Raw genomic sequence first — 18,962 nt, 5'->3', positions numbered from 1 at the left:
TGAATTGATGCCTATGATAACAAATAGAAATGTAATTATCAATGTTTTCAATATCAAACTTTGTCCTCTGCAATACTTTTTACAGTATGTAATAAACTGTTACCAGGTCATGATGAGGTCTTAACTATGACCAGTGAATAATATAGCACATAATATAGTGGTAAAAATTATGACCAGTAGGTCATATGTTGGTCAGAAAAAAAGTCACATTACATTTTGTATTTATTTTCAACCAGTTTGCGACCAGAACAAGACCTATTAAAAACACGTTAAACTAACATATTCTGAACCAGTGTTGCCTACTGGGTATTACCTGCTTGATTGACGGTGAAAAGTACCGTGAAACTCCTCCCTTCGCTCGCAGGCAGTTGGGATTGCTTCCTATGTAAACGTGTCTCAGTAGAGTACAGCACAGTACAGACGGTTGCAGTAAATACAGTGCTCCAGAGGCGGGGTTTGACCTCGCAGCTCTGAAAACATCACTAATCCAATATTTCAGGTGCGGAAGCCGACCATTGCTCAAACTGCAACAGAAACACACACGACTCTTAAAACCGGTATACTGCAAGTGAATGGGAGGGCTTGTGACAAAAACTGGAATTCTGATTGAAGAAAGAGTCCGTAACCGTAAAGACGATTACAGCTAAATTGTTACACGTGCTATTCTCTTAGTTATTTTGTTTAATTTATAACGCGACATCTAATAATTTTAACCACGCGCAACGATTGCTGGAATTGGGACACTAGGCTACGTCAATTTCCACTCTGGTTTCACTGAAACTCCAGCCGTTCCCAGTTCAAGAACTAACAAAAAATACATTTGGAAGATCCTGCCGATTTCCTACCTTGGATTTACCTACTGCTGGAGATATTGGTCATTCTTTAAAAAGGTGAGTGTTAGTGTTCTTTTGGTTTAGGTTGGGTTGTTCTTCAAACTTTTCCCTGGTCATTTTCCTGTATCAATTGTGTTTTCAAAACAACTGGGAACCCGGAAAAAACTATGTCAAATAATGACGTCAATGGTCTTGAGGTCGGATCTCCGAGTTCCTAGTTGTTTTGACTGTGGCACAACGCGCATGAGGCGGAAATGTACCTGAATTACAGGTACACTCATCTGAAACGTATGATATCGCCGATTAATTTCCGACATTATTCAAAACAAAAACGTCATCAATCTGGATTAGTGCGGTATCAGTAGTGCTTCTATAACTGCGTGAAATAAAAGCCTACATCTTATTTCTATAAGAACCTATCCTAAATATTGTGAAAGTGCCCGGCTTGGCAACAATATTTCATTATTGCGCTTGGGACTTTGTAGCAACATAACATATGAACAAAGACTAGTCTAGCTTGTCCCTTACCGGTTTACACTGACAACAATTCCGCAAAGTTTACTTAGGTTATTGAAATTGAGCCTCAAACTTAAGTCCCTCAGGCTATGCGATATTTTGTGAGCCTAGTCAATCGTGTAAAGTTTTAAAATCCGCTACAAGTAGGCCAAAATACTGTTGTAATTGAAACTAATACATGTGACAGGTAATTAAAAAATAATCATGCAGATCTACGCTCAAGCATTTCCATTAATTTGCACAGGTTGCATCAGACTGTCAGTTCAAGTAGGCCCGCAGTGTTTCCCAACTCCAGTCCGAGTACCCACCAACAGCACACATGTTTTGTTGTAGCCTAGATAAACTCACCTGATTCAACTGAGGGCTTGATAATTAGTTGACAAGTTGAATCAGGTGTGCTAGTGATGGGTACTCGAGGACTGGATTTGGGTTAACACTGCAAGCCTACTTGAATTGACATAGCCTGATGCAGCCTGTGCAAATGAATGGAAATGCTTGAGCGTAGATCTGCATGATTATTTTAATGCAGGATCCAGCAACATTGACTAAGTAACCTGTCAAATCCAATGGTTTCATTTTGTTGAAACTATTGCATATGTTGGGGGCACTCAAGGACTGGATTTGCGAAACACTGTTAGGTATCAACCATTTAATTATAGATTTGTGCCATTATCTGATAGAGAAATGTGCTTGTAATAATCCGGAATAAATTGAAGAAGAATTTCCTACTTCCAAACTGATTTGACTCTACTCAATTAAAGTAACTGTCCAGTGAAAATCTCACTCTTTAAAGTTCATATTATGATAACTCATACCTAAATATGTTGTTGACTCGTCCTATACTCATATGTGGCCAAAGCATAAATTGGAGAAAAAAACACTCATCTCACAGACTTTCAAAAATGGTTGCTATTTCCTCATAGAGTATGATGTCATACTCCTGAGAAGGATAAGCGGCCCAAGCAGCGGTCTACTTACATTCATATTTTTAATGACCGGTATACTCCCATACCATTCTGTAGTTGGGTAAACGCTCACACTATTCCAACCCAGAAACAACATAGGCCTTCTTAATGACCATTTTTTTGGAAGGATAACTATTTCACTCATATAATTAATGAATTATAGGTCATGTAGAAATCTGGAAACACAAGACAGTTACTTTAGCATACCTTTTTATATTTGTCATGTGGACCAGCACTAGTTTCTCAACACTGCCAATAACAAAGTTGTTTTAACATGATTATAGCATGATTCACTTTTACAGAACATTCAGCAAACATCTGAGTGATAAGCAGACAGTCAATTAGTCATTTTACCACATAGCGCCTTGCTTTTGAAATACTGTATCTTTTGTATGACCAGTGAGTACAATTTGTACTCAACTCCCGAGTCCCCAGTGAGTTTCAGTGATATGCATTGTTCTACGACACCTTCTTTTCCCCCGGAAGCCTTGCTAGCAAATGAACACCTCATCCTGTCATCAAACATCAGACACCTCAAGAATATTCCCTTGATTGTGTGATTTTTGCCATTATTAGATAGCTGTCTTTGTTATATTCCTCACAGGCATTAAGCACATTCAAACCTTGAGTTGTGTGTAAGGTATTACAAACCGAATGAAAATAATCTTATCAGAAACTAATGGTTTAGAATTGAGTATATTAAATTGTACTTAATATACATTGTTGGTTTGTCTGATTGTTTGAATTATTTAGATGTGAGAAAGGGTGGTGTTCACGTTAAGAATAAACTCAATTGGAAGGTGTTACGATTAGCCTACTTATCTATTGTGGGACAAAAATAAGCCTAGAGGGTGGCAGGGTTGGATTTTCACATTTTACGCTGCTCCAATTTCAGTTTAATTGATAGGAAAGATACTTTGTTTCAGGACAAGGTAGCAAATGTCTTTCCATCACAATGAATATATTGGAAAGAAGACTTCATTCAGAAATGATGGATTACTCATTCTCTATTTTACATCACATATACACACACTCCTCAAGATAACACATCAACATTTGTATTATCCTGCTGTGACATAATTACCTGTACTGTACACCGCTAGATAATGCAGTGCTGTTTTTAGCCCACAATGTATTTTCATCATACCAAACTTTACTGTGGGATATTTTCATTGGAACCAGTAGATTAGAAGATAATGGCATGCTGAAAAAACAGCTAATGTTTGTAGCAGCATGGCCCATGTTACATAATTCATTTCCCAGAGTTGTTTCAGAGGACTATGTCAGTTCACTGTTGTTGTCTATGGAAGTTTGCTGGTGTGATATTTATTTACGTACTATCACTGGGATAGTCAAATCGAGCACCAATCGGACAAGAGAAAGTGCTAACTCTCAATGGAGTGCAGTTCACTAGCGAGTTCCCATAGATAATCAGCGCTATTGGAGGTTTGATTGAAGGGTACCTGGCATGGATGATAACTTGTGTCCCATTTGTTGGCCTATGTCAGCAGCTGCATCATCCATTCATTAAGGCCTCACTCTGTAGGATGTAGGACCACCAACTCAACTGAAAATCCATTCACTTTTTCACTGTAGTGCTAAAAAATGCCATTCCATGAGAGCAACATTACTTTTTAAAACATGTTTTGAAGCTATACATATTTTGCTTATAAATTACTGAAATCTTAGACTGTGGCATTAAACAAGGGCTGTGCCAGAGTGCACTTAAACCACCTGACCTCCGCATGCAGCATTTCATTTAGCTGCTGGAACAGAATAAACTCATTCATCTGTTTTAAAAAGGGAAAGAACGTTTTTGGCCAGCGCTGTCGCGCTGACATTTATTGGCAAGTCATGGGAAGCAGTGAGACATTTAGGAAGTAGTCTGAACAGTCCAAGGGAGGATGTTATATTTCAATCAGAGCCTTAAAAAAAATGCAGGGTCCGGTTTTGGGAACATGTGCTTTTGTTCTCTCCCTTTTCCATTGTCACTGTGACAGAAGGGGGTCGTTCATTGAGTGACTCAGCGAGGTGTGGGTGACCTGTTCAGTTTCACAGGGTTCAAAGTGGCGACCGTGTGCTGGAATGCAGCAAGCTTTTGGCAGGAAGGCCACTCGAGAAACGTCCGCTTGCATTGTTTCCCCCGTCTCCAGTCCCCAGGGAATTTTTTTTTTCTTTTTTTCGTTCTGTTATTTCATGATTTTCAACAGAAAATTGTTTTATTTCCCCATAGCTGAGCAAGGTTTCCTAGTAGTCAGCTTTCATTATTACATGGTCTAAAATGTTTGAGGATTTTATTTGTTTCATCAGCAACATCTAGGGATTGTGATATACAAGCGTTTTCGACTGAAACCAATGGAAACCAACATTTGTGTAAGAAGCAAAATGAGGCAGATGCTGACTGAGTGTGAGGGACAATGTCAATAAATGTCGGTTTTCTCTTCACTTTCTGACCTCGCTGCTTTTTAGCACCACAGTTACGCCTTGTGGCAGCTTTAAATGAATTATTTAGTGAAGTATTGAGTGCATGTTGGAAATGGTCAGCACAGAGAAGGTCAGCTTGACTGACCGGTGTCAAGTTGCTGAGACAAGTCTCTTACTAAGTGCTTTCATGCTAAACGTAGACCTATGTCACTCCATTTGGGAATATCAATCCATTTTTCCATTGATGAAGACGACACAAACAAACCGTGATGACAATGTGCAACTGTCAGCCACACGTGGGAGAAATCTCTCTTGTCAACCTTAGAAAAACCGACGCTATTGTCTGTAGGCTTGGGTGGCTTACCGCATACTGGGGTATTTGGAGAACACCACGCAAAGATGTATTTTTAAATACCGTCAAAACTATTTTATTTTAAGATTGTATTTTACTCCATTTTTCTCCCCAATTTCAATCTTGTCTCATCGCTTCAAGTCTCCAACGGGCTCAGGAGGCGACGGTTGAGTCACGCGTCCTCCGAAACATGACCCGTCAAAATGCTCTTCTTTACACCCGTCTGCTTAATCCGGAAGCCAGCCACACCAATCAATCAAATTTATTTATAAAGCCCTTATTATTTTCAGCTGATGTCAAAGTGCTGTACAGAAATCCAGCCTAAAACCCCAAACGGCAAGCAATGCAGGTGTAGAAGCACGGTGGTTAAGCTTTTTCAAGAGAGGCTTTATTACTGCCCATTTTGTGAGTTTCGTACACATCTGGTGGATGCGGAGATGTTTATTATGTTCAATATAGGAAGGCCAAGCACAGGAAGTAGCTCTTTCAGTAGTTTAGTTGTAATTAGGTCCCGTATGCAGCTTGAAGGTTTAGAGGCCATGACTATTTTCATTAATGTGTCTAGAGATATAGTATTCAAAAACTTGTCTCCCTTGATCCTAGGTCCTGGCAGTGTTGTGCAGACTCAGGACAACTGAGCTTTGGAGGAATACGCAGATTTAAAGAGGAGTCTGTAATTTGCTTTCTAATGATCATGATCTTTTCATCAAAGAAGTTCATGAATTTATCACTGCTGAAGTGAAAGCCATCCTCTCTTGGGGAATGCTGCTTTTTAGTTAGCTTTGCCACAGTATCAAAAATACATTTAGGATTGTTCTTATTTTCCTCAAGTTGGAAAAGTAGGATGATCGAGCAGCAGTGAGGGCTCTTCGATATGGCACGATACTGTCCTTCCAAGCTAGTCAGAAGACTTCCAGTTTGGTATAGCTCCATTTCCGTTCCAATTTTCTGGAAGCTTGCTTCAGGGCTCAGGTATTTTCTGTATACCAGGGAGCTAGTTTCTTATGACAAATGTTTTTTTGTTTTTAGGGGTGCAACTGCATCTAGGGTATTACGCAAGGTTAAATTGAGTTCCTCAGTTTGGTGGTTAACTGATTATTGTATTCTGACGTTGTTGGGTAGGTGGAGGGAGTCTGTAAGGGCATATAGGAATCATTGGGTTATCCGAGAATTTATAGCTTGGTTAGGGTCTGAGCAGATTATTTGTTGTGTTTGCAAACGTAATAAAATGGTGGTCCGAAAGTCCAGGATTATGAGGAAAAACATTAAGATCCACAACATTTACTCCACCGGACAAAACTAGGTCCAGAGTATGACTGTGGCATTGAGTAGGTCCGGAGACATGTTGGACAAAAGCCACTGAGTCGATGATGGCTCCGAAAGCCTTTTGGTGTGGGTCTGTGGACTTTTCCATGTGAATATTAAAGTCACCAAAAATTTGAATATTATCTGCTATGACTACAAGATCCGATAAGAATTCAAGGAACTCCGTGAGGAACGCTGTATGTGGCCCAGGAGGCCTGTAAACAGTAGCTATAAAAAGTGATTGAGTAGGCTTGCATAGATTTCATGACTAGAAGCTCAAAAGATGTAAATTGAAATTTGCTATCGTAAATGTTAGCAACACCTCCGCATTTGCGGGATGCGTGGGGGATATGGTCACTAGTGTAACCAGGTGAGGCCTCATTTAACACAGTAAATTCATCAGGCTTAAGCCATGTTTCAGTCCGGTCAATCATATCAATATTGTGATCAGTGATTAGTTAATTGACTATAACTGCCTTGGAAGTGAGGGATCTAACATTAAGTAGCCCTATTTTGAGATGGGAGATATCACAATCTCTTTCAATAATGACAGGAATGGAGGAGGTCTTTATTCCAGTGAGATTGCAATGGCGAACACCACCATGTTTAGTTTTGCCCAACCTAGATCGAGGCACATACAGTGAGGCAAAAAAGTATTTAGTCATCCACCAATTGTGCAAGTTCTCCCACTTAAAAAGATGAGAGGCCTGTAATTTTCATCGTAGGTACACTTCAACTGTGACAGACAAAATGAGAAAAAAAATCCAGGAAATCACATTGTAGGAGTTTTAATCAAATTTATTTGCAAATTTTGGTGGAAAATAAGTATTTGGTCAATAACAAAAGTTTATCTCAATACTTTGTTATATACCCTTTGTTGGCAATGACAGAGGTTGCTGGTATTTTGGCTCATTCCTCCATGCAGATCTCCTCTAGAGCAGTGATGTTTTGAGGCTGTTGCTGGGCAACACAGACTTTCAACTCCCTCCAAAGATTTTCTATGGGGTTGAGATCTGGAGACTGGCTAGGCCACTCCAGGACCTTGAAATGCTTCTTACGAAACCACTCCTTCATTGCCCGGGCGGTGTGTTTGGGATCATTGTCATGCTGAAAGACCCAGCCACGTTTCATCTTCAATGCCCTTGCTGATGGAAGGAGGTTTTCACTCAAAATCTCACTATACATGGCCCCATTCATTCTTTCCTTTACGGATCAGTCGTCCTGGTCCCTTTGCAGAAAAACAGCCCCAAAGCATGATGTTTCCACCCCCATGCTTCACAGGAGGTATGGTGTTCCTTGGATGCAACTCAGCATTCTTTGTCCTCCAAACACGACGAGTGCCTTAGACTGCTGCGCCACTCGGGAGCCCTGTAGCTACTTTTTAAGTAAATACCTGGAGTCAACTTGTGCAATACTTTAGGAGATAAAGAAGATTACGTTCTGCCGTACACCTGACACATAATTTGTCATTATGAAGCTTACCAGTAGTTCCCAGTCACGTGGTGTTTGTTTACATGCACACAACGATGAGACCGAAGCCTTGTGAGTCACTCACTATGGTGCAGCACACGCGCCAGGTGATCTAGTTACAGTATGGAATTCACAACTAAATGTTTGCCAGCTAGATCTCTTAACTATTTAAGAGAACTGTCTAAAATGTGCTAAATGCTCTGCAGTTGTGCATTTGGTTTTCTAATTTAGTAGCTAGTTCGCTAAGTGGTTAGCTTCTTCCAAAATCAAGCTTTGCTTGGTAACAGAGAATACCCTCCTGGATCAAGAGCCTTGCTGTTTAATATTTGTTTTGCGTGTGCAGAAAACTGTAAGTATATATTTTTTTTTTGTTACTTGTATAGTTTAGGTCATACTGTATAACATTTAGTTAGTATTCTCTATGAGATTTTACATGTATTTGTTAGCATTGCTAAGCTTTTGGATTAGTGGGATTTGAAAACAGCACACCATGAAACCAGTCACATGCCATGCACACAACTAACCCCTTTTTGCAAAAAACTTTCCCTCAGAACTGTCAGCTAAGTAATGTCATTAGCTAGCAAGCTAACTAGCAAGAACAAAAACAATGAAATGCGGTGGAATTTACGCATTCTTTGACAAAAAAAACAAATGATGAAAATGATCAACCACAACCAGAAGATGATGTTGATGATGCTGCTACCGACCCTCAGACAAAAAGGGGTGGCTTTGTGAATTCAAGTGGCTAAGTAGGGACAAAACTAGCAGCACAATATTCTGTGAGTAACGTTACTGTTGAATGTCTGGAGTAATAGCAGTAGGGAAGGACTTATTTTGCACCTGGGTCGAGCAACTTAAAGCACTATTTTTTTCTAACACACAAATTAATCCAAAAGTGCATCAGGGCAGGTGTGGAAGCAACATCACTACGTCTACTAGCTACCAGCCGTAATTGACGGTTTCCACGAGTAACCATAGCCGTGGCTATATCGTAAAAATGCATGAAGACCAAAATGTGCCTTCAAGGTTTGGGTTAGCTATAAGGTTAGCAGTGTGGTTACATTTTTAGGTTTAAAATCACATTTTTTAAGAAGAGAAATAGAAGAAATAGGCAGGTTTTATGACTTTGTGGCTGTGGTCACTGGTGACGATTGTATTTGACAGGCAACAGGTGGCAGCCCAAGCTGGTCAACAGGCAGTGCTAAAGATGAAATTTAACACAGCTTACTGAATTGCCAAAGAGGAGATTGCTTTTACCAAATTCAGATCCATGTTACTCACCCATAAAAATTTGTATGGATTACAGTTTGAAGTGGGAGCTTTAGCAGTAGCTGCCCATACATTCTGCAAAAAAACTACTAATTTAATATCACTAAAATACTAAATTAATGCTGGCACTGTTAATATGATTTTATAGATTTTCATAACAGAGACAATGCAACAACTTTATTGATGTCATAAACATGACCAGGTGATAATCTTTTTTGTAATCTGAATTGTATTCATACTTTTAAGCGTAATGAAATTAAAATGTCTCTCTTACAAGCAGTCATCTTTTCTAAATGGAATATTTGTGTATGATTAAACAGGATAGACCAATAGTTATGTTTCTACAACCATTGAATGAGTTTCACAGGATTTCATAATTGCAAACTATAGCAAAGAAATTAAAGCTTATCTGTGATATGAAAACTAAAGTAGACTCTTTTTAAAACCGTTTTGATTTTAAATCATACATACATACATACATACATACATACATACATACATAACATCATACATAATTGTTTAGCCACAATGAATTTCAGGTGTGTAATTTAACAAATGGCAAACAAGTGTAGGAGTCGTACTCACTTAGCTACCTACAGTAATCCAAGGTGGTCTGACAGCTGTAATACTGAAGCTAATGTACTTTTACAAACTACAACAAATGTGATCAAAAGTTAAACCATTCATTGCAGCAATAAAGTATATATAACGTATAAAGTATTTAAAGTATAGATACAGTATATATGAATGTTGTGGTGTAGCCTACTCATATGTTAAGTAAAATTACTTTTAGTTTAATTTCTTTGACACTTTTTTAAAAGTATTATTTTAGTGCCTTATTGCATGTTTGTGATTTAAACAAATTCTGTACAGGCTTCCTTTTCATTTCGGTTAGTATTGTGGAGTAACTACAATGTTGTTGATACATCCTCAGTTTTCTCCTATCACAGCAGTTAAACTCTAACTTTTTTAAAGTCGCCATTTGCCTCATGGAGAAATCCCTGAGCGGTTTCCTTCCTCTCTGGCAACTGAGTTAGGAAGGACGCCTGTATCATTGTAGTGACTGGGTGTATTGATACACCATTCAAAATGTAATGAATAACTTCTCCATGCTCAAAGGAATGTTCAATGTCTGTTATTTTACCAATAGGTGCCCTTTGCGAGGCATTGGAACACCTCCCCGTTCTTTGTGGTTGAATCTGCGTTCGAAATTCAATGCTCGGCTGAGGGACATTACAAGTATCTGTATGTGTGGGGTACAGAGATGAGGTTGTCATTCAAAAATCATGTATAACCACGCCAGCCCCGGACCTCCACATCTAGCTTCTTCACCTGCGGGATCATATGAGACCGGACAGCTAATGAAACTGAGGGTTTGCACAACCAAATAATTTCTGCACAAACTGTCAGAAACCATCTCCAAACCTGACTGTGGTTCAGTGTCGTAACCGACTTCAGTGGCCAATTGCTCATCTTCGATGGCCACTGGCACGCTGGTGAAGTGCTGGCACGCTGGAGAAGTATGCTTTTCAAGGATGAAATGTGGTTTCAACCATACTGGGAGAGCAGTTTGCTGATGTCAACATTGTGCCCCATGGTGGGATTATGGTATGGGCAGGCATAAGCTAAGGACAACCAATAAAATCACAGTATCGAATCGCAAGACATATCGTGTCGACACCAAGGTCCCTGGCAATTCCCAGCCTTATTCCACACTGAATGTTGTCTCCTTTTGGGAAAGTCATCCATCAAGGTTGAGTCAGAGTTGGCGGGTTGCGGGAAGGGACATCGTCACACAGGTGTGTAGTGCGGCAGCTAGATGGGATGATGTATGGATCTGCATTGAGCAAAGGCACACTGCACCACTGTCCAACATCAAGAGTTCAGTAGAGAAAGTGGGCCAACCAAGGTTTTCAAGTTTTGCCTTTGCGTGTCTGTAAAATTAGGTAAATGACAACACGTTTTCTTCCAGCGGCCGCTTCTTTAACGGCAGTGTTTTGTTGTGATCATTCGCCTGACACATGTTAAATGACGACAGATCGACTAGTAAGTTTCAAGTTCCTCGGCATACACATCACGGCGTACACATCATGGACAAACGGAATTGGTCCACCCACACAGATAGCGTTGTGAAGAAGGCGCAGCAGCGCCTCTTCAACCTCAGGAGGCTGAAGAAATTCGGCTTGTCACCAAAAGCATTCACAAACTTCTACAGATGCACAATCGAGAACATCCTGTCAGGCTGTATCATCGCCTGGTACGGCAACTGCTCCGCCCACAACAGTAAGGCTCTCCAGAGGGTAGTGAGGTCTGCACAAGGCATCACCGGGGGCAAACTACCTGCCCTCCAGGACACCTACACCACCCGGTGTCACAGGAAGGCCATAAAGACCATCAAGGAAAACAACCATCCGAGCCACTGCCTGTTCACCCCGCTATCATCCAGAAGGCAAGGTCAGTACAGGTGCATCAAAGCAGGGACCGAGACTGAAAAACAGCTTCTGTCTCAAGGCCATCAGACTGTTAAACAGCCAACACTAACATTGAGTGGCTGCTGCCAAAATACTGACTTAACTCCAGCTCACTTTAATAATGGAAATTGATGTAAAAAATACATCACTAGCCACTTTAAACAATGCCACTTAATATAATGTTTACATACTCTACATTACTCATCGTATATGTATATACTGTACTCTATCATCTACTGCATCCTGCCATCTTTATGTAATACATGTATCACTAGCCACTTTAAACTATGCCACGTTTATGTTTACATACCTTACATTACTCATCTCATATGTTTATACTGTACTCGATACCATCTACTGCATCTTGCCTATGCCGTTCTGTACCATCACTCATTCATATATCTTTATGCACATATTCTTTATCCCTTTACACTTGTGTGTGTATAAGGTAGTAGTTGTGGAATTGTTAGGTTAGATTACTCGTTTGGTTATTACTGCATTGTCGGAACTAGAAGCACAAGCATTTCGCTACACTCGCATTAACATCTGCTAACCATGTGTATGTGTGAAATAAAATTGTATTTAATTTATTCGAAGGATCTTGCCATTACCATATAAAAGTTAAACTCCTCTTAATGAGGCCATCCATTACTTCTATCCCACACTGTATCCCAGGTCACGTTTTGCTGTGTTCAAGTCTAACGGACAGCCTTGTCCTGTCAAAGATGCTGATTTACAACAGACACTCTAGCTGATTACTCAAAGGTGCTAGCCTTAGCATTTTCGCTATGTCAAGAAAACATGAGTTTGTGCTTGGAATTTGCAAGACACCGTCTAAGCAAGCCTCTCTCTTTATAAAGAGAGTCTCATAACTCCTTCCTGTGCTTTGGTCTATTCTCAATATCCAGACCAGTGAAATGCCTTTGCTTGGCTACTCCTCAAAAGTGTAGTTTATCCTTACCAGATTTACAAACACACCTGGAAAGGGTGGCTTGTCATTTTTGTTTTGTTTTTCTCATTAATAATTCCATATAGTAATAAGTGTTGAGGGCATGGCCACGTTTTCAGAAAGGCCTATTTTTGTTGAGTGTCTGGGATACAAATGACTGAGACGTTGTTGAACAAAGATATGGAAAAGGAACTCAATAAATAGACATGAAAAGTGATTCATAGGCCCCTTGAAAGGCCTGCCCACTCAGGTGAATGTGCTTTTGAAGTGAATGGTGGATTTCACATCTGTATATTGATACACTTTCTGTTAGACACAAGGACATGGGCTTCACAAACAATCATTAACACCATCATTAACACTTGACCATAACGAGTCTCTTTTAAATTAGCTAATTTCTGTTTGTCTGTGCAAGCCTGTGACTTTGCGACATGGAATTCCATCCTCTAGTCTAAACCGATCAGATTTCATAATAAACACAGCATGAGGAAATGTCACCCATGCCTCAGAACTCTAAAGGAAGGGTGTGTCTCGGGTTACGCAAGGACCCATGCCATGACATCACTTGGCTCGGTTGCAGAAGAGTGGCAAATTGGAGAGCAGGCTTTCTCCAGACAGGACTGAAAGTAGGAAGCCGAGATATTTCAACACAACTGCACTCTACTCACACTCAAATCACAGGGTATTTAAAGCACCAACATCCATTTGTCTGATTAATATAATATTTGACCTTAAAAGCACAGTGGCTATTGACATGTTCTGCGGTTTTACCTTAGCTACCTGTAACCCTGACCCTGCACAGTCACTCTGTATTATTCCACCCATGCATCTGTCCCAGTTCTCACCTAGCAGGTTTGGTATGGAATGAAAGACCATGCCTGTCTCCCTTGTGTGATAGTATTCAGCCAATCCAGGTCACAACAATGTCTGTCACTCACTCGTTGCATTGTCATGTCCTTATGGAATGCTGTCACCTGCCCTGATCACATGTGCCATATAGTAAGCACATTGACCGTAGGTCACACAGAAATGTTAATTGGTTTCTTTTCGAAACCAGTGAGAATGTAGTGACTGCCAGACTGTAATGACTAAGAAAATTAGATGACACTGGTAATAACGTGATGACTGTTAATGGTGATAAATCAGCAGTTTGGTTTTAGAAACCAGAGATGGCTACTCGTGATAGCATTGTTTGAAGGCACCGCTGAGCACAGGATTGTCTTCAATGTTGAACAAGGGTAGCATAGAGAGAGACCTTTGTCATTCTATAAGGTTGTTGAGACACACGTACATTGGTTCTATATTGTGCTCCAGTTGCAGTCTGTCACACCAGTGCCAATTTACCTCAGACTTTGAGATACTAGAAGATAAGAGAGGTTGGCAGATTGAGTACAGTAATGTATTATCTGTGCTGTCATCTTTACTGTTGTTGCTGTGGATGTACTTCTTATGGAAGGGGAGTATGTTTTATGCACTGAACTGAAACCTTAATTATTATTTTATTTTTTGTCAGAGTTGGTAGTTGACCTCTAAATATGTGGTCATGATAACATGGACTTATTTTACAAGCACTTGACTGTGGGCCATTTTATTCATAGGGATTATTTTGTTCATGGCCATCTATGGATGCATACTGGCTGGGCTTGAAGGGCCAACAATATGGAAGAGATTCAGTTAATTTATGTTGAGGTTTATGCTATATGTAAGATTCCAGGGAATCACTTTCTCTAATGGTGGAAATCAAGGATTTATCTTGGTCTTGAGTATCGTTTCAGGGCCAAATGTGTGATTGAATTGTGATGCCGGCCTCCTTGATTTGACCTGCAGGGATGGATACATCAGGGTAATGTTTGTGAGAAGGCGGTATTAAAAATGAAGGAAATTAATCGTGGCCCCTTACAGCTGACTTGATCAATCGTTCTCAATCATTCGCCGGGCGTATTGGACATGGTGAGTAATAATTTAGTTTTTGCAACTCACTTTCTTAAATGGATGGGCACATTTGGTCAAATGTGCATTGAGAAAATAGGCTCTAAATGGATGGATGATGTGATATATTGGTGTCTGCAGGAAGCTTTTGTCCCGGTATAGACAGACATGACAAACATGCATGGTTGAATGGAGTCACTCTAGAAGGTTAAGTAGAGTACAGCTTTCCACGTGCCCCTACAGCGTTGCATCTAATCACAAAGACACGAGCTCTTTAGCAACGCCAGGCTTAAGTGATTCCTTTGGAATGCTGTTGCTATGGAGGGTAGTTGCAAATGAGAGCCACAGGGCCTGAGCCTGTTGTTTTCTGTAGATAAACTTTTTTAAAGAATTTAGTCAATCAGAAACTATTGTGAATGAATGGTCAAATTCTGGTTCCAGCATAAACATACTCTACTGTAGCTGTGTGGTCACATTTCAGGACATGTTGAAAATAGTTTGAATACCAGAGAAGAAATATTGCTTGACTGGTTTTGGCTGACACTTTGTGCCCTCCCACAGTCTGCTCTGCTATATTCTCAAGAGTTTAAGCTCCAGCTGAAAAAGCTGTGAAAACAACCAAATTATAAACTGAAGGAGATAATATTTTGAAAAACAGAATCTATAAACCTTCGCTATCGCCTAGTCAAGAAAACAGTGTGGTTCCCAACTTCCTAGCTATAACAATTTCAGTTCTGCATACAATCACCATCTTCTCATTTATTTATTTGTTAACCTTTTATTTAACTAGGCAAGTCAGTTAAGAACAAATTCTTATTTTCAATGACTGCCTAGGAACTGTGGGTTAAGTGGGTTAACTGCCTGTTCAGGGGCAGAACGACAGATTTGTACCTTGTCAGCTCGGGGATATGAACTTGCAACCTTTTGGTTACTAGTCCAATGCTCTAACCACTAGGCTACCCTGCCACCCCTTATAGAGAGGTATAGAGAGGTCTCCAGTCTTACAACTTTACCCCTTTATTATAGCTAATGCTATTGGAGCAGATGCCCATTCATCATACTGTATGTGGAAAGGTTCACCACCAGAGGGAACCAAGTCACAGTGTACCTTCCACTCTATTGATTATTGATAGTAAATAGACACTGTGTACAAAACATGAACAGCTTGAAAAACCCAGCACTTCAATATTTTGTCTTGCCCATTCACCCTTGGAATGGCACACATACACAATCCATGTCTCACTTTTCTCAAGGCTTAAAAATCCTTCTGTAACCCGTCTTCTCCCCTTCATCTACACTGATTTGAGGTGGATTTAACGGGTGGTATCCAATAAGGCTTCAGAGCTTTCACCTGGTTAATATATGTCCTAAAAAAAGCAGCTGTTCCTAATGTTTTGTATACTCCCGAACTCTGTCCTGCCACCTCCTTTCCTTTCAATTAAGACCTAGACAACCAGGTGAGGGGAGATGAGACCTAGACAATCGGCCCTCCGTGGAATGAGTTTGACATGTGCTCTAGAGAGATTGTAAAAATATTCAATACCTGAGATGTATTGCAATGCATATATCATGCAGGAATGGACTGGGACCAGAAATTGGCTTGGGCTTTTCTATCACAACGGCCAATTCCCCCCCCCCCCCCCCCCCCTCAAGGCACCAACTCTAGCCCAAACTTTTTTTTCTTTAAGGTCCTCAGTATTGGACAAATAATTACAATTCTTGCAAAAAATATATACAATTTAGATAGGCCCACCGGGCAAAAAATGGACCAGCCCATCTGGTATTTGCCAGAACTGCCCTGTAGCCAGTCAGTATCTGACTGCATGACTTGCTACGTCAACCAGGCACAGTACATTACTCATGGAGTGGATCTATTTGTTGATTTGTCAAGTTATGGGTTGCACTTCAATGTTCTAAATGGGAGCTTTTGAGCTATGGAATAGAATATTTGCGTCATCATGTACTCGGTGGTGCCTAACTAAAGCAGAAGTCTGAATTGGATGTGAGCTGACAGTGGAAACTGCTGCTCAGTGTCTCATTCTAACATGTATAGCTTCTAGATAAGTGGGATGCTCACAGGAAATTATCTGATAACTTCCCTTAACCACATTCTTTGCAATATGGTAGCACTAATAGTAATACAGAGGGGTTCCGCCATTTTATGTGCAAAAGACAAGGTATATCAGTCCTTTGTTCCTCTGCCAACATTTTTAGAAGATACAAACAGACCGACATGAACAGCAAAGAAACACTTGGTTTATGAAGCTCATAACTCTTTACCATCAGTATGCACATTCAATTTACTAAAACAACCCTACACCAGCATGTCCAAGGGAACAGATGACACATTGCAGACAACACTGGCAGCATTCTGGGAAAAATCTCTTCTCTCTGTCGTGGATCGATTGTTGCATTTGAAGTTCAGTGTGTCGGTATGACCTGGAGCATTAGGGCTGCACTGGTTCCAGGAATCTCACATGTTTAACAACACACGGGTGTCCTGGTTATGTTTTCGAGAGGCTATTGCAAGCAGCAGGTCAGGCCATGCCGGGTCATGCATTGTCTGCCATGTTAGCCTAATGCTAAGTCCGCTCCAGGCTAACACTCATAAGTTGAAAGGCTATGAGAACTACTACATGACTGAAAGACTGGCCTTTGGCAAGCCGTTGGACCTGAAGGAAGGCGTGCTGCAAGTAGATAATTTGCAGTACATTGTTCACTGGGCTGATGATATTACTGTGTAACTTGGCATAGCTCCGTTTCTTGTTTAGCCTTCAACTCGGTAGCTGGGGCACGACTATTATAAGTGACACGATGACGAACGGCTTAGACTTTAAATCAAGTAATATGCACAGTCGACTGTAATGTCTTAGTTTGGTGGACTTTTGAATTTGTGACTTGATTTTTCCAAGACCTAAACAATGTGATATTTGGCAATCTGTAAATGATCAATAATTACTTTGTTTCCCATTCTCCATTAAATGTGTTTAGAAAGAGGGGATAGATTAAATGTATATAATCTTTCAAATGTTTTATTTAGAAACATTGGGTACAGAGGACAGTCATAAAAGTTAATGGATATACTTTGTTGATATATATATTGTAAAGAGGGTGGGGTCAACTACTGACTTTGAAATAGGTGAAGCCTGCTGTTTACTATTGCCCGAAAAAATAATTTACTAAGTGGGAAGATCCAAGAATCAATCCTTGTCCAGACTAAATGTTTTTCCATTTACGATACGTAGAATGTTAATCCTGGATGTTCATTTGTTTTCAGTGAAATTTATTATTTTATGGTGTCAAGTCTTTTTCACTCTTTCTTTTACAGATCAGACCCCATTGACATACAATGGCAAGCGCTGGCTGGATAGATCTTCGCTATGGATGAAGCTTGGAAAGGCCGATCAATTCCATTTGACTGCCCTATAACATCCTGGCAATGTGGAGAGCCCCCAGAGGCACTGAATCCCCAGTGCAGAATGATCCAGGTTGGAGAATGTCTAACACCGCTACTTCAGGAGTTAAACAGCTACGCATAAGAACAATCGGACTAGCGATCGGTGACCAAATCATTTTGTCTGGATTCCAGACTTCCTAGCTAGGGACTTTCTGAAACATTTCTCCCGGTTTCTGTGACATTTAAGACCTTTCCAAGTTGTGGACAAGGTAAAATCACCTTTCTCTCAAGCTGCGGAGAGGTGGGAGTAGTCGCCCATGTGTAGCAGGACAGTAACTGCTGCTAGCGGAATAACGTAGCCTCAGACTGTCTGGGGTTCCTCTCGACGGGACGAGGGATCCCACCGCTACCACCAAGCCTCAGTCTGCCTCACCGAGTGACTCCACTCACGTCAAAAGGCAGACCTTCTATCCAATGGCATGGGTCAAGTTCTTCAGGAAGCCGGGGGGCAATCTCGCCAAGTCCTACCAGCCGGGGAGCATGCTGTCTCTAGCCCCCACCAAAGGCCTGCTGAACGAGCCGGGGCAGAACAGCTGCTTTCTCAACAGTGCGGTGCAGGTGAGTCATATCTAAACAATGAATAGTAAATGATTACTGCATGCTTTCAGATAATTGCAATAAATGCTTTGTTTTTCAATGACTATATATCTAGAACAATAGGATGGAAGTAGAGACACTGTTAATATCTGGTAAGGGACATGTGCATTAATGCAAATTGTAACAATGCCCAATCCCTTGATTTGAAATACCTGGTAAACCAATACAAAACATGATCTCATTTCCAGGAGGCTTCCAGGAGGCTTATTAAAGGACTAGAAAGCATCTCCCTCTAGACAAAAAAATATTTACCACCACCAACATTACTTTATAACCTCAAAGCCAATAGCTTAGTCACTCTCTAAATGCTTCAGTACTTCCCGGCAAGTTACTGGAAGGTTGTTTTTGCCTCGTGGGAAGGCATTTGGCGGACTCTTCCAGGCCGTGACTCAGAGGGCGAGACATGGCTGAGCTGGATGAAGACG

The 18,962-nt window shown here is 40.6% G+C and overlaps 1 protein-coding gene across 1 annotated transcript in view; it reads left to right on the top strand.

The window, feature by feature from the left end:
* Positions 1-486: 486 nt before the first annotated feature.
* The window catches only part of LOC139416098 (inactive ubiquitin carboxyl-terminal hydrolase 53-like), a 60,813-nt gene continuing 42,337 nt past the window's right edge, over positions 487-18,962 (top strand). The window contains exons 1-2 of the mRNA XM_071164381.1: positions 487-890; positions 17,812-18,498. Coding sequence (XP_071020482.1) covers positions 18,355-18,498 — 144 coding nt within the window. The 5' untranslated portion in view covers positions 487-890; positions 17,812-18,354. The remainder of the gene's footprint in view (positions 891-17,811; positions 18,499-18,962) is intronic.

Source organism: Oncorhynchus clarkii, chromosome 9 (assembly GCF_045791955.1).
Source record: "Oncorhynchus clarkii lewisi isolate Uvic-CL-2024 chromosome 9, UVic_Ocla_1.0, whole genome shotgun sequence".
Taxonomy (NCBI): Eukaryota; Metazoa; Chordata; class Actinopteri; order Salmoniformes; family Salmonidae; genus Oncorhynchus; species Oncorhynchus clarkii.
Note: the sequence above shows the minus strand (reverse complement) of the source record. Positions and strands in the feature narration are given on the sequence as shown.